This window comes from Macaca fascicularis, chromosome 1 (genome assembly GCF_037993035.2).
Source record: "Macaca fascicularis isolate 582-1 chromosome 1, T2T-MFA8v1.1".
Lineage (NCBI taxonomy): Eukaryota > Metazoa > Chordata > Mammalia > Primates > Cercopithecidae > Macaca > Macaca fascicularis.
The window spans coordinates 117,278,526-117,294,763 of record NC_088375.1 but is presented as its reverse complement, the minus strand read 5'-3'; the positions used below and the strand labels follow the sequence as shown (position 1 = coordinate 117,294,763).

The 16,238-nt window shown below is 45.9% G+C and overlaps 1 protein-coding gene across 3 annotated transcripts; it reads right to left on the bottom strand.

Moving 5' to 3' along the window:
* Positions 1-3,564: 3,564 nt before the first annotated feature.
* TRIM45 (tripartite motif containing 45) lies at positions 3,565-13,099 on the bottom strand. Of its 3 annotated transcripts, none has more exons than XM_005542193.5 (6): positions 12,067-13,099; positions 9,377-10,110; positions 7,958-8,087; positions 6,941-7,055; positions 4,734-4,860; positions 3,565-3,833 (listed from the first exon to the last, which is right to left on the bottom strand). In XM_005542193.5, exons 1-6 carry the CDS (start codon positions 12,552-12,554, stop codon positions 3,685-3,687), a joined length of 1,743 nt encoding a protein of 580 aa, XP_005542250.1. In that variant the 5' UTR covers positions 12,555-13,099; the 3' UTR covers positions 3,565-3,684. The 3 variants fall into 3 exon arrangements, with proteins under 3 accessions (XP_005542250.1, XP_073854294.1, XP_073854290.1); XM_073998193.1 differs by having other exon boundaries at positions 9,992-10,110; XM_073998189.1 differs by having other exon boundaries at positions 12,270-13,099.
* Positions 13,100-16,238: the final 3,139 nt, after the last annotated feature.

The following is a 16,238-nucleotide window of genomic DNA, read 5'->3' as shown; positions in this document are numbered from 1 at the left end:
TGTAACCTGGAGTTTACCGGTAACCTTGACAACAGCTATTTCAGTGGAGTCTTGAGGATGACTGACTGACTGGATTAGATCGTACAGAGAATGGGAGGGAAACTAGAAATACCAAACAACAATTCTTTTGAGGTCCTTTTAAAGAGGAGCAGAAAAGGGGGGAAGTTGCTAAAGTGGGTTGTGAGATTCTTGAAAACTCAGCCCTAACACCCAATGCGACTCTATTTGGAGAAAGAACCTTTAAGGAGGTGATTAAGGTTAAATGACCTCATATGGGTGGGGTCCTAATCCAATAGGTCTGGTGTCCTTATATGAAGAGACACCAGGAGCACATGCACACAGGAGAAAGGCCATGTGAAAACAGAGGGCTGCCATCTGCAAGCCAAGGACAGAGTACTCACCAAAAAACAACCCTGCCAGCACCTAGATTTTGGACTTCCAGACTCCAGAACCGTGAGAAAACTAGTTTCTGTTGTTTAATCCACCCAGTCCGTGGTATTGTTATGGCAGCCCTAGCCAACTAATACAAAAGGGAAACTTGTATTTGAAGAGGGAATATTGTACCATATTTATTTTCTGAAGTAAGCAATCTGGTAGAGGGGGAAATTACTGAAGCAATGTTCTCAGGCAATAGCTACAGAATGGGATTTAGTACACGGGATAGAAGTTGGCTCTTGATAGGAATTTGGATAGATGTGTACATGTGGTAGGGAGGTTAGGGAAATTCTCTGAATCCTTTTATATTCTTGGTGAAATAGGAGGCAAGGTCATAAGTACAGAGTAGAGGTGGGGTAGAAATTGGAGTTTGAGGGGAAGAAAGTATGAATTGTCTAGAAGCATGGGAGAATAAATGGACTGGGGAGATGTTTCAGGTTATCAGGCAATGCTAAGGCCCACTGAAATTAGTGGTCATAAATTTAAAGTGAGGCTAGTCATCACGCTTTTTTTTTTTTTTTTTTTTTTTTTTTTTAGGATCATTCAGTTGGGTTAGATGGAAAGCTGTATCTAACCTGGGTTGGAGTTTTGCCAGGCAAGAATGATAGAGGGAGACTATGCAATAGAGTGATTATAGTGATGGTCTGTAGAATCTAAGCTGGGAAGGATGAAGGGAAGGACCTGAGGTGGGTGAGAGGAACAACAGGAAGGTGGCAGAATCACTGCATTGTGGATTCCAAAGAGGTAGACGAATTAGTAGTCAGGTTATTACAGTGGGTGAGCTGGAAAGGTGGGAGGTTGTGGTTGCAGGATGCCTGAAACTAAGACTATGCAGAGTGTGCAGTTGGAATCAAGATCTAGGATATGTAAGGCTAAGTAGGGAAAAAATAACATTGGGGAAATGGTCACAGAACTAAGAAGTCTGTGTAGACAATGAGTTATCCCAAGACTGATAAGGAGTTGTACCGGAGTCATAGCAAGCTCAATGCTATAATCTTCAAGGAATGAAGGGGAACAATTTGGGGCTCAGTAGATGGCTGAACCATGGAGGAATAGCAAGCTGTATAGCTGAAAGGCATGAGCTCCAAGGCTGGCCATTTTTAGAAAAAAAAAATATGGCTAATGCCCTAGAACGGGGTTTCTCAGCAGTGGAACCACTGACATTTTGGATTGGATACTTTTTTGTTTCAGGAAGCTGTCCTGAGCACTGTAAAATGACTAGCAGCATCTCTGACCTTTACCCACAAGATGCTAGTAGCACCTTGCCCCAGTAGTGGCAACTAAAAATGTCTCTGAGACTTTGCCAGATGTCCTCTTAGGAGCAAAGTCCCTCCTGGTTAAGAACCACTCATCTCGGCCAGGCACGGTGGCTCACGCCTGTAATCACAGAACTTTGGCAAGCCAAGGTGGGCGGATCATGAGGTCAGAAGTTCGAGACCATCCTGGCCAACCTGGTGAAACCCTGTCTCTACTAAAAATACAAAAATTAGCTGGGCGTAGTGGCATGTGCCTGTAATCTCAGTTTACTCTCGGGAGGCTGAGGCAGGAGAATCGCTTGAACCTGGGAGGTGGAGGTTGCAGTGAGCTGAGATCGCGCCACTGCACTCCAGCCTACGCAACAGAGCAAGGCTCTATCTCGAAGAAGAAAAAAAAAAAAAGAACCACTCATCTCAAAGCAGTAGTAATAAGCTAAAAGGACATATACTTCTGGGCTGAGTGACAGAAGGAGTGAGGAAGAGCAAATAGCTAATAATTTGAGAGGGTGACGGGCAGGAACGTGTTTTGGAAAGATCAGATTTGGGTTACAGAAAGAGGCTGAAGGGAATGTTTCCAGAAAAGGGTGAGAACACAGAGAACATCTTAGTATTTATGGCTACAATGTAGCCCATGTCTGTCAGCCTCAAGGAGGAAATGTATTCCACAATGATCTGACAGTCATCATCTAATTATTTCACTTCCTTTGCCTGACCCAATTCACCAAAGGCGTCATCCACCTGTTAAGGGATCTTATAATGCAGATTTCGCTAATTATATTTAATATATGCTGAGTTTATTGCTATATAGGAAATCAAGACTCTCAGAAGAACACACGAAATATATACAGTGAAGACCTTGGCAGGGCTGAGGCACTAGTGCTGTGTACATCCTCTCCCCAGAATTCTCAAGCAGCTAAGAAGGCACACTGTGAGTGAAGGCACATTAAGAGTCAAAGCTCCCAGTTAACTTTCTAGGTATATAAACAACAGTGAAGACTACTCTAAAGACTACTCTACCAAAAACAGACCTGTGAGAAGTATGAAGGTGTCTAGATTTTCTGGCATGAGTAGAACTGTAATAAACGTATGAGGTTCTATTTCAACACCACTCCCCTTTATTAACTTTCTATTTGTATGCCCTTGATCAAAGAGTAATCTTCAGGCTTTGGGGCAGAAGGCTGACATGGCATGGGAGCGGTGGGGGGGACACCACCAAAACAAGATCACATTATCATGATCATGAAACATGTACGAGTAAATCCACTGAAAGTATGCTAACAAAAAGCAGACAGGATGAAAGGAGGTTTCTAATCTCTAGGGGAAATATCTAAATAATGTGTAGCTCAGAGAAAAATAAAAAAGGTCATGATAGGCCAGGTGTGGTGGCTCACGCCTGTAATCCCAGCACTTTGGGAGGCTGAGGCGGGTGGATCACGAGGTCATCAGAAGTTTGAGACCAGCCTGGCCAACATGGTGAAACCCCATCTCTACTAAAAACACAAAAATCAGCTGGGCGTGGTGGCGGGGACCTGTAATCCCAGCTACTCGGGAGGCCGAGGCAGGAGAACCATTTGAACCGGGAGGCGGAAGTTGCAGTGGGCCAAGATCATGCCACTGCACTCCAGCCTGGGTGACAGAGTGAGACTCTGTCTAAAAAAAAAGGGTCATATCAGAAAGGAACTAACTAAACGACCTAGACCCTTCAGTTCCAATGGAATAGATACCTCCATACTGTACAAAATGAAAAGGAGTCTCGTGTGGTAGAAAAAGAACGTTTGCCAACCTACCTTTAAGAGAAATGTAGAGGTGGTCTTTTGTGCTCAACCATCCACAAGTACAACCAGTGAGTAACAAAAGAGCACCTGAACTCCAGTGCAAGATAAGGCACTTTGTTTTTAATTCTATCAGTCTCTTTAGAATGAAAGAAGGTCTGGGTCCTCTGGAAATATCGAGTGGTGCTGACTGCAGCTTTAAAAGGCTGAGCACAAACCCATCAGAGAGCCACAGTCCTAAGTAGACTCCTCGGTGCGCTCTGCCCACCTGTCCACGTGCATTCAGACTTCTCATTAAACTTCCCACAGCATGACCAGTGGGGACGACCTGGGTGGCCTTTGTGTCCATGGCCACAGCCTAGGTACCCACCTACATGGGACAAAGAAGAAAGGACAAAAATCAACCATTAGAGTGGAGTCCAGCAGTTACCATTATCGCGGAAATTAGACCGACCTCCTGGCAACATGCAGATTCATGGGAGTGAAAATATCTAAGAAAGTCTTGGCAAGAGGAACAAGCTGTCTGACTGCTGTGTAGTCAGGAGGACCCTGAAAATTGATCACAGCAAATCAACTCATGTTAGCCAGAGTTCTAAGAATGCTGTAGTGATAAAACTTACCACCTGAAGGAGGCGAACTAGTTTGCACATTAACTGTAAAATAAATTGGTTTGGATTTTAACTGTAAAATCACTGAAATAAAAAAGGATAGGTTGGTGGACATAGAAAAAAAACAGAGGTAGATCCTCAAGTGTTTATACAGAAGGATGCAAAAGCCCATTTTACGGTCCATTATTAGAGTAAGGACAGAATAATTTTTTTTAAAGTAATTAGATCCTTTACCTAAACTCCCTATCCTTTCCGTCTCCCTGAAAGACCCAGACCTTGTTCAACTGGTTTAATCATCCACTCCCCCAGCCATGCCTCCTTTGGAATTTATTTAAGATACTAAAAGGAATAAGATGGGTCCACAGTTTTCACACTGCTCAGGCTGCTGGAAAGGGACAAACTGAGAATCCGACACAGAAGCACAGGGCTCATAGGAGCTGTACCAAAACTAACAGAACTCAGAGCTTTTAAGCCTGCTATTTCAATTCAGAACAAGGAAGCTTTAAGTGAAACTTTTAGAACAGTGGTGTCTCTACAATCACAGACTGTGCTTCCTAGAAACAGAGCCTAAGTCCAAATGTCTCGTGGCTGTGTGGTGGGGAAGGGCCAGTTGCTTGATTCCCGCTGCTGGCAGGAAGGCCCAGGTAGTGCTTTCTCCTTACCTGGCATGGTGCCTCCACAGGCGCAGCGAGCGGTTTTCTGGCCTCCACTGGAGCAGAAGGTGCAGCAGTGAAACACACCTGGGTGTGGGCGGTGCTTTCTCCTCACGGTCACAGTGAATGGCGAGCCCTTCAGTGTTCAGACCAAAAGCAAAGAACAGCATCTTACGAGTTAACAGGATGTGTTGAGCATCGCTATGTGCTAAACAGAGTCTGAGGCACAGGGCCTGCCCTTGGAGGGACAAGGACACCAGGAAAGAAACAGATTAGAGGGCAAGAACCCTGCTCAGCTGAGAGGGGGCAGATACAGAGGCAGTGGAAGCATTACGTGGTCTGTGCAGCCCTCCTACCATGCTTTTCACCGCAGATGCTGAGTACTAGACTCAAGTACTGATTTATTCCGTGTAGCCGAACCTGCTGGGCACTGACAGGAGTCATACAGCGTCAGCTGCATTTTCAGTGACATCTGTATTAGCTGGGGATTGTTCTGGCAAGATGGCCCATGCCACAAGAAGCTTAAGCTTTTTTTAATGGATTCTGCCTCACTCTATCCTTGTATGAAGTATAAGGATCTAGGTCATTCAATACATTAGTAATCTCAGACTGACTTTTCTCTGGGATTCTCAATTTCAATTCTTAAGGAACCTCAGGTGTAATAAGTAGAATATCGCAACCACAAAGATAGGACATCCTGTGGTCCCTTCTCCAATTTCTCAGCCTTGTACCTCTTCTCACATACCAAGCTAGCCTCTTTCCTTCCATCCTGGACATGACTTATCTGTTTACTCACCCACTTATTCTGTGACAGTGAAGACATATGGAAGGGAGAAAGGTTAAAATGTGTACAGCTAATAATCCTCAAATTAGTAACTCTCCCATCTGCTCCCTTTCCTTTAAGGATAACTTTCATTCTCTAATTTATATCCCATATTAAACAAAAAATATATATATTTTTAAAGATGGGATCTCACTCTGTCACTAGGCTGGAGTGCACTGGCACAACCATAGCTCACTGCAGCTTTGAGCTCCTGGGCTCAGGCAATCCTCCCAAGTAGCTGGGACTACAGGTACACACCATCATGCCAAATTTAAATATTTAATAAGTTGCAATGTGCCTATCCTTATGTGAGAGCCACACTGTTAGAGAAAACGCAAAGCAGAGAGCCTAGCACCTTAGAAGTCTTTCAGATGTTAAATTTCCCATCTTAAAGAGTTTACAATCCAGTTAAAAAACAACTTGGCATTCAAAGAAATGGGTTCAAATTCCCATTTTGCTATATTTGCTGTGTATTTTAATGCAAGTTTGGTCTCTTGGTCTAATTGGACACTGATCCCTGTGCCTGAGTGGTTTTGAGGAAAATTGAAATAACGTATGTAAAAACACCTAATCTGTTCCTGACATACCACAATTAAGTAAATAAATGGCTTTTAAATATGAGTGTTCCTAAGTGCACAAATCATAAGCCTAACATATCATGATGCTGTATGGTATTTTACTGTCCCTGTCAGTGCTGATTTCTGTGGAGGGAAACCTCTGAGTACTCCAAGGTCAGCAGAAAGATTCTGCTGGACCGGTTAGTATCACCCAATTTTTAAAAACTCATAATCTCTAAAGCGGAAAGTGCTCTACTTGTTTGTGTTATACTTGTTTGTAGAAACCATGGTAACATAACTTGTTTGGTATATTTGTTTGTTTATAGTAACCATAGTAACAGAAAAACCTATATGTAAAACAGAGTAGAAAATTACGTAAGCAGATGGTTAGGCAGATAGATGACTAGTCAGTTGTGAGGAGGGGGCGTAACTCTCTCAACTGTGTTCATGGCCAGATACAGTCTGGACAAAACTGGAGAATTCTGAGCTAGATTATATTTTTTGAATATGCATGGTTGTCTGCTGGCAGATCACCCCCTGTGATCAAGACATCTTCTCCATATTAAGAATCCTAAGAAACTGACTGGGAGAATGATAAACTATACGCATAACTGCCAGGAAGTGACACAGGGATAGAGGTCAACAGCATCCTTATGGTCAACAGCATATTCTCCAGGAAGAATAAGAGTAGCAAAATCTGGGCTGTTTCTAAAGTGAAGAAGACGACATGGGGATTCTATTCAATCTCTCTGTATAGCTGATTCTATGCGAAACATCTCCAGATCCTAAGACAGTAGAAGCCAGGGAGCTCAGGGAAGCACGTGCACCAGTCTTACCTGCACATGCTGTTCTTTGACGCAGACCCACACAGTATAGACACCAGGCTCCTTGGGGGTGTAGGAAATGTAGTATGTCCCATCCTTGTTATCCTGCACCATTGGTCTGACTGGGCTGAATGGAGATAAGAGTCAAAACACCACTCACTCCCACAAGCCGGCTTTAGTTGCTACTATTTCAGAATGTAAACTACACCATTCCATTCAGTATTAATGTTAAATATACCCAAACAGGATGCTTCTTCCATTTGCCTCAAAAGTTAATTTTACAACAGAAGGTAAACTGCATAAATTCCAATTTAGTCTGATATTCAGACAAATTCCTTGAATATATTATTGCGTCCTTTTCAACAGGCTTCTGTTGAACCCTCTTGCTCTGTTGTGCCTCCTCCATTCTCCAATTCCAGAGAAATATAAACATGTTCCAGGCATAATTTAGTACCAAAGGGAGACTGATTTTTGAAAAGGGTACCATTCAGTCTAACACAGAAGATTTTTCAACTTATTCTAAAGCTGGAGATGAAAAGAATCTGAGGGGCACACCACAGCTTTGAGAGAGAATTGAATACAAAATCCACACAAGAAAACACATTTGGTCATATAACGTTTCATAGTATTACGGGGAGGTAAGATGTAATTACTTAGTTGCACTCCAATATATTTTTTTTGACCTGGGGTCTTGCTGTGTTACCAGGTTGGAGTGCAGTGGCGCAATCACAGCTCACTGCAACCTCAACCTCCTGGGCTCAAGGGATCCTCCCATCTCAGCCTCCTGAATAGCTAGGATTATAGGGATATGCCAATAATTTTTTTTTTTTTTTGTGGAGACGGGTTCTCCCTATGTTGCCCAGGCTGGTTTTAAACTCTTGGGCTTAAGCGATCCTCCTGCCTCCACTTCCCAAAGTGCTGGGATTACAGGCGTGAGCCACCGTGCCCAGTTCTAATATCTTAAAGGACCTCATGTTTCCAGTTTTCTCACTGCCTGCTATCCATGACCCCTACTTGTGGCATACAAACCTGTCTTTCTTATCCTTAGGGAGAACGGCAACTTGAATGTTGTCTCCTCCCCTGCCCATGATTTCTCCTGCGGCATCCTTACAAAGCAGGGTGAAAGAGGCTGTCTGTTTCTCCCGGGCTCTGTGGAGGTCTGAAAAAGATAAACACTCGGTCCTCACCTCAAACGTAAACTGCAGTGACTACATCTCCAACTTGCTTTTTCTCTTCAGAACAAAGGGTTGTACTTTCCTGCTTACTGTAACCACCCTGGCTCCCTTTCTTTTCTCTTCCCCTTCTGCCTCCTAGAGTACACCTCTTGGGAGTCCTTCCTGGTTAGCCTGGTTCTCTCAGCTATCAGCTGCTTTGGATCACACAGGATCCTGGACCTTACCTTCAGTCCTAGGAGGCTTTAAAAATACTCAGGACCGACCTAGGTATTTAGAGAAGAAAACCTCTAGACCTTGTGAGAGAGGCTAGTAACCCCAAAACCACCCTCCCTAAACTCCGGATCCCGCTGGGCTAGGCAGGGAGTACAGGTGACCAGCCTCACGACCCTCCATGTTGTGAGATCCTCTGCAACTTGGTAGCTCATGCCAAGGTATTGGAGGGCTATCCAGTAGCTACAGCCCCTACTCCAGCATTCAGATGAAACAGGGTTTCTTAACCTGGGGTTCATGAACTACTATGAGGTCTATGGAAAGGCTCATGAAGAGTCTAAAAATCTGGAATTGTATGCACAAGTTACTGGGTGTTTCTGTAGGAGAGAACATTCTCAAAGAAATCTATGGCTTCCAAACAGTTAAGAATGCCTGTGTCAAGAGTCTGATGACCCTTAAGATGCAATCTTCCTATCAGGACTGACCTGTGAAATGTGTTTTAATAACATGCTTCCATTAGAAAGGGAACGTTCGTCAAAAGAAACCATTTTTCCCCAATTAAATGAAACACCTACCATATCCTTTTAAATGCCAGTAAGGTGTATGTGAACCAAAAAGGGCCTAAAGGAAAGGAAACCGTAATCTCGTCTTCCTTAGTCCTCTGAAACCCCCTTCAGAACTTGATCTAGGAAACCAGGGTCTGCCATGCTCCTCTCTGAGCAGGCAGAATTTCACCGGGCCCTAGTCACTGCTGTTACCTCCAATGGGCACTGTCTCTGTTCTGCCATCTGATAGAAACAAAACATAATCTATGTGCTTCTCAGCTGTTATTACTTCTCTGAACAGGAAAAGGGTCAAGCCTCACTCCTGTATTAACTGTACCCTAACCAGAACAAACCAGAAAGGGCAAAGGTGAGGGTCACTGTCTTTCAGATCAGTTTATCTCCCCACCTTTGGTAACCTGGTCAGTAGGGCATGCTTCCTAGCAAAACAAGCCACCAATCTTTACACACCATCTCCCTGTAGACTGCCTTCTCAATGTCAATGGGAAATGCCTTCCTACCTTCTCCTTGTAGGACACATTTGGCTGGATCAACCTCTTTGGTATTAATGGTACCATAAATTTCATAGCCATGGCACTGGCCTGCTTTCTCCTGAGGACAGAAGCGTATCTTATCATTTACTCCAGGACGGGCACTATATTGAACTTTGTTCAGCTTCCTGAGCCGTTCTACTACCACCCCCTTGGTGATGAGGATCTCCAAGTCTGAGCCGCTGGTCAGCAAGTGCTCGGTGAACTCCACTCCAGTCCGCATGTCTGCCAGTAACTGTTCCAGCTGGGCCTTCTGCAGCTGCAGGGAATTTTCTTTCTGGATTCGTATGTCTTCCAGCTGCTTCAGCAGCTTGTCCCGATGCTCCTCAATGGCCTTAATGTAGCCCTCCGAGAATGTCTGGACATCAGCTGCCACTGCCTCCACTCGCTTCTGCAGGGCACTGTTCATTATGTTGATCTGAGCCAGGGCTTCCTCCAGGGCCTCCACGTGGGGCTGAGTACCTTTGAGGAGCTCCCGCACAGAGTCCCCATGCTTGTGGATGACATTGCTGGTGAAGTCACAGGGGTGTTCCCGATGCTCCCCCACCACGCAATCCCGGCACACAGGCCGGTCACAGAACTCACAGAACAGCCTCAGTTCCTCTGCAGGATGAATAGGACACAGGATGGGCTTCCCAATCCGGCTGTAGCCTTTCAGGTCTTTTAGGTCCACCATAGTGTGGTAAGTCGTTTTCTTCTGCCGCCTAGGGGCAAAGAGAGTCAATAACAGGAAATAAGGGAGTAATTCTAGTTGGGAATAGTTGGGCAGAGGTATTTCAGGAGCACAGGCTCTGAAGTTAAACAAACTTGATTTCAGTTCCTTGCTCTAATCTCTAATTGCATGATCCTTTCTGATTCCAGTTTCTTGTCTGTACAGTGGAGACAATCCCTACTTGCAGGAGCTGCTGTATAGAATAACATGTGAACAGACTAGAGCTCTGGCTTGCCACATGTCTATGTAGAAGGTTGCAAGGCTATGACTGCATGCTAGGACTTTCCCCAAAGAGTTTAGACAAGAGCCACAGTCGGCTTCCTAAGGTAAGCTAGCAGTGAGGGCATGGCAGAAAACTAGCACCAAGAAACAGAAACCATGCCAGATAACACAGTAATAAAGTCCAAGCAATTAAACAGCAGATAGCTGATCCTGATACCAAGTCTCATCTAGCTTGCATCTAAGATTTTGGTGAAGCATTTCTGTTGACCAGTACCTATATTACCCAAATCAACAGGCTAGAATTTTTTTCAAGAGACATCGTCAACATTATTAGAAAGCATGAAACCAGCCGGGCGCGGTGGCTCACGCCTGTAATCCCAGCACTTTGGAAGGCTGAGGTGGGCAGATCAACTGAGGTCAGGAGTTTGAGACCAGCCTGGTCAACATGGTGAAACCCCGTCTCTACTAAAAATGCAAAAAATTAGCCAGATGTGGTGGCGTGTGCCTCTAATCCCAGCTACTGCGGAGGCTGAGGCAGGAGAATCGCTTGAACCTAGGAGATGGAGGCTGCAGTGAGCGGAGATTGCATCATTGCACTCCAGCCCAGGCGACTAGAGTGAGACTCCATCTCAAAAAAAAAAAAAAAAAAAAAAGTGTGAAACCGATGGTTAGTAGAATCAAAGCTCTCTAATTTCTTTCCTGTAGTAGCCCTCTAGAGATGTAGGGAAATCCCTAGGAAAACATGGTGACTGTTCAGAGTTCCTCCATTAGCATTATATCAATTTCAAGCTTATATGCCTATTCTGGCACCAGAAGAGTGGCTGCAGAGAAAATAGGGTCAGCTGGTTTGGCTGGCTGCAAGACAGTTGCAGGGACTATCACATAATTACAAGTTAAAAATAGAGTGAAGTCTACAAACTTGTTCTGTTAGTGTAGCCAGAAAACAAATGGAAGTTAGAACCCAAAATCTATTTTAGGCTAATCCTAAAACTGTGGTCATTTTATATTCTGGTGTCCTAGGATGGGGTAAGGTAGAGTAAGAAGGGACAAAATGATCCATCTGACAAACTATTCACCAAATGCCATAAAAGACGTAGTCTGCACCCCAATTAACACCCCAATTAATACCCGCCCACCTCACCAACCTCCAGAGTAACTCTAAGGTACAAAGCAAAAGCTGAGGTCCAGCCAATCACCACCTATTCTAGGAGTGTAGCATGGGTTAGTGGAATGTAGTCAGAATGATCTGGATTTAATACTCAGTTCTGTTACACACTCACCAACTGTAGGACCTTGGCAAATCAAATATTGCTGACCTTGTTTCCCCAGTTAATAAATGGGGGTGAAAACAGGGCCTGCTTTTCTGCAAGAGTTGCAAGATCAAAGGAGATAAAGAGCAGGATCTATGCTATTATATTCATTCTATTTCTCCAGCACCCAGTACAATTATTCACTACATGAATGATTGATGATTGAAGGAAACTGTAGCTGCACTTTGTAAATTGAAAGGGATTATGAAAACCTCCATTGCTATTGCTACAGGTACTATATTAGGCTGACCGGGTTAACTGTTGTACTAGAGTATTTGCTACTGCATCGTTATATTGCTCTTTGACCTTCCACAGTATTTGAGGCCTTCCTTTTCATCTGCTCACCAAGGGATTTCTGTCTTGACACCTTTGTAATCTGCTCTTAAGCTACACCGGGTGCAATGCCCCATCTTTACCTATGAGCCTGGCAGCAGAAGTGGCAGAGGTTGGCTTTGCAGGTCTGACACCTCTTCTCTACTTCCCTGTCGTTGCACAGGTCACACACCAGGCCCTGGCCTTCCCCACGCAGGCTCTCCAGCATCACATCATTCACGGCCAGGTGGTCTATGGTTAAAGCCTTCACTCCACCCATGGGCAGGTCCACCTGAGCATCACATACCGGACAGAGGATGCCGATCTGCGACTGCAGACTTCGTGGCTTGAGTTCCTGGAATATTGACCCCTCAGAGCTTGTGTCAGAGTCTCCCCCTCGGATGTCCACTACTGAGAAGGGCTCCAGCTGCTCCAGACACGTGGTGCAAACTGTATGCAAACAAGGCAAGAGCCTGGGGGCTTTGAAAAGCCCCAAGCACAAGGGGCAGTGAGTCTTGCCTGAGTTTCCAAGTGCAGTCCCATTAGGGAGTTTGCTTACAATGCCCAGCAGCGGCTTTCTGTTTTCTGACATACTCCCCACGTTTGTGACCAGTATCAGAAAGGGCCCTGGGCAGTTCTACGATGTAGTAGGAGATGATTAAGCCCACCCAAAGAGAAAGTTTCCAGAACTTGAACAGAGACCATGGGGACTCCCTCGCTGACAAATAAAAGGGCAGACGGGAAGACCAGGCTTCCTCAAAAGAACCACCCACAGACCTAATCAGGAGGGCCCCCTCCTTTCCACTGCATCCCATACCAGACACGCCCACGCCCTCCTCTGCCCCGTAAGTCTCCCCGGATGCGCTTCCAGGTCTAGCTCTACAGCTAGTCCTGCTGCCAACAAAGTCACTCCTGCATCTCTCGCTCCCTCCACGGCCACCCCCCCTCCCGCCGCCCGCCCCACTGCGCCCCACACGCGACAAGCGCCGACCCCGCCCGCGCACGATGAGGTAGGGGCCCTCCTGCTCCTTCCCTCTGCGAAGGGCGCGCGCCGGACGAGGGACTTGCAAGCCCCTGCCGGCTTCTCGGTGACCACCGCCTCCCCCTCGCCTCGACCCAGGACGCCCGCGGGCTCTCGCCCCTCCTCACACCAATCCCAACCCGGTCTACTCCGGCGAGTCCAATCACCGTCCGAGAGGGGCGGCCCTCGCCGCTCCGGGCCCCGCCGCCCTCCAGAGTGACGCCACTAAGCATCCAATAAGTTTTGGTAATTCCACATCTTCGCCAGTCCACTCACGCGGGGGGCGGGACCTGACAAGGTCGTGGGCGGGGCGGCCGAAGGGCTTGGAGTGCGGCGGGAGGAAAAGGCGAAGGCTGGGAACAAGCGGCATAGTGTAGTCGGCGTCACCGTTTCACAGGGACTGTCCCTCTATCTCTGTGGTGACCAGAGAGGCATCAGGGCCTCTTTAAAAGCCACGCTGATTTGCTGCCGGGACGGCCCTCTTTGTGGCCTCGGACTGGTCCCACGAACGCAGACTGGGCTCTCCCATTGGTGGATGGCACTGTCAGTTGGCCCCGTGCTGAGAGTGGGAGACGTTTTTCTGGCTCCTGAGGTCTTGGCCGCTCGGGGGCGCCAGACGTTCCTGCTCCACGCCGGTGTGAGGCTGCGAGGCTCCCTTCTGTCCTCCGGCGCTTATTGTAACTCACAGGTCCATCACGCCTAGCGTGCTGGGTACAAGCACTTCCGCGGCTCCCTGGCTTTGGGTATTTTCCGGGGGTGAGGGCATCTCAGGCTCGCGTTCCAGGAACCGGTTTGGGAGACCGTGGAGCCGAGGTCTGGAATGGAGGGCTTACTTCGACCGGCCTGGGCAGCGCCATCCTCCTTGTTGGGCTCGGGAAGGCTTTGTTTCTCCGTCCGGGGAGAATGCAGATGACCTAAGGAGTTGAATGTCACCCAGGATTCCACATTTCTGTGTAACAGAAACGAGCTGAGCGAGATGGACCCGCTGTTTTTATCAGTCAATCACGGAGGGCTCCTACCTGGTCACAATGGGACAATGGACGGTGGCAGTGAGGGACAAGCCCTTTGTGGGCTCAAAACTAATTTGGAAGATGAACACGTCCGACCCCTTTAACTTTATAATTACACGGCCCCTTTCTCTGGCCTTACCGGGCGTCTCCTGATTCTCCAAAATTCCAAAAATGGAAACAGCTGCTCCCTTCCCCTCCACCTGTTCTTATCTCCAGTCGCGTCAGCCTGTCTACTGGGCCCTCACTGCTTTCTTTGTTCATGACCTTCCCTACTTAATTTGGACCCAGTGGGCGGCTGTTTCACTGATGCCTTCATTATCCGTTTCATGCTATAGGTGTAGCGTCTGGAGCCTAAGCTTTTAAAAATATGGAATCTGAAAAAGAAAAATATGAAATATGAAAAAATATTTTAAAAAAGCTGTAAAATATAAAACTGAAATGTTTAGCCATTTCCAAAATAAAACACGCCAATGAGTCAAATGCCACCTTTATATAAAATGTGCAAGTAAGTTCCAAATGTTAAGCATATCCCCAAAGATTTTTAAATAGTCCTTACCTAGATTTTTTTCAGCCTCTTGTGCTTCTTGCATCTGCTCTCAAAATCTGCATTCGCGTCTCCAGTAGGCTGGAGGAAGTCACAAAAACTGTGTGGACTTGGGTTTGCTGTATATTCTTGCTTTGAACTTCACCTTTACCCTCCCTGCTGCTTGACTGTGCTTTACTTCATCTCTTGTTCATGCTGTATCACATTTCTTGTGGTGGTAGTTTCAAACTTCTCTTGTTTGAGAAGTGCTTTATAATTTACACGTGCAGTATCTCATTTAGCCGTATCTCATTTAACCTTTAACAATATTGTAAGGAAATGGCCTTAAAGAGGTCTTGCCAGCTCTTGGATGGCCAGCCCAAGTTAACATATCTGGAACTTAAACACAACCTTTTGATGCCATATCTAAGATTATATCCGGGTTACCTCACCTTTCCTTTTGTTTTTTGTTTTGTTTTGTTTTTTGAGATTGAGTTTCGTTCTTGTTGCCTAGGCTGGAATGCAATGGGAGGCTCTTGGCACACTGCAACCTCCACCTCCAAGGTTCAAGCGATTCTCCTCCCTCACCTTCCTGGGTAGCTGGAATTACAGGTGTGCACACCCGGGTAATTTGTTGAATTTTTAGTTGAGACTGGATTTCACCATGTTGGGCAGGCTCCTCTTGAACTCCTGACCTCAGGTGATCCACCCGCCTCAGCCTCCCAAAGTGCTGGGATTACAGGCGTGAGCCGCCACGCCTGGCCACCTCCACCTTTCCTTTCTCAGTTTCTTAAGCATCAAATCCCTCACACATGCTGCAGCTAATTCCCTTCCATTGATGAGAAAAACAAGGCTGTCTGAAGAACTGCCTCGCCTTTCTACTTAAAAAATCCTTGATTCCTCACACCTCCTCTCGTACCTCTCCTGACTGCCATTCTTTAGTGCCAAGATTAGTTCCTCAAGATCTTTGCTTTTTATCCCAACCTCTCCTGCTTCCTCAAAACCTTATTCTTCCTATGTTTTATTCAGTCAATTTTTCTGCCAAGAGTTCTGATGAAGTCCTGAAAGGGGAAGAAAATCATCTTTTGATCTAGCTCCTCTTCAACGTATTAACGGTGGTGGTTCTCACCGCTATATTTCTCAAAAGAGTGGTCTCACTGTCTGCTTTCGTCATCTTTTTAAAACCATCACCACCCGTTTATTCCTCCCCTCTTTCCTATGGAGACTTTCTTGTAGATCATGAGTGACCATATTGCTGGCCTTTTCTCAATAGGCAATCTCTTTAGTATTTACCATTTTTTGTACTTCCTCATCCTTAAAACTTGTCTCCTCCTTGACTTCTGAAATACTCTACTCTCCTAGTCTTCTATCTCTTGGGCTGCTTCTCACACCCTCCATCCTCACTAGTTCCCCTTCTTCCACTTTATCTCCTACCTTTGCATCTACATTTCCTCTTATGTGAATGATTCCCAGACCAGCGCTTCCAGTACTGATGTCTCCCCTGAGCTCTTGTCATAGATTTCTAAATCTGCACTCAAATGTGTTCCTATCACCAAGTCTCACATAGCATAAACTTCACTGAACTTCTTTGCTCGCTGAACTGCACTCTCTGAATTTTCCTATTTGATTCTCTCCAGAGTATCATCATTCTCCTTTCCCTCCTGCATGAAACCTTATAGTGCTGCTGGCCTCCTTGCTCTTGTTCCATATCTAGGCAGACAC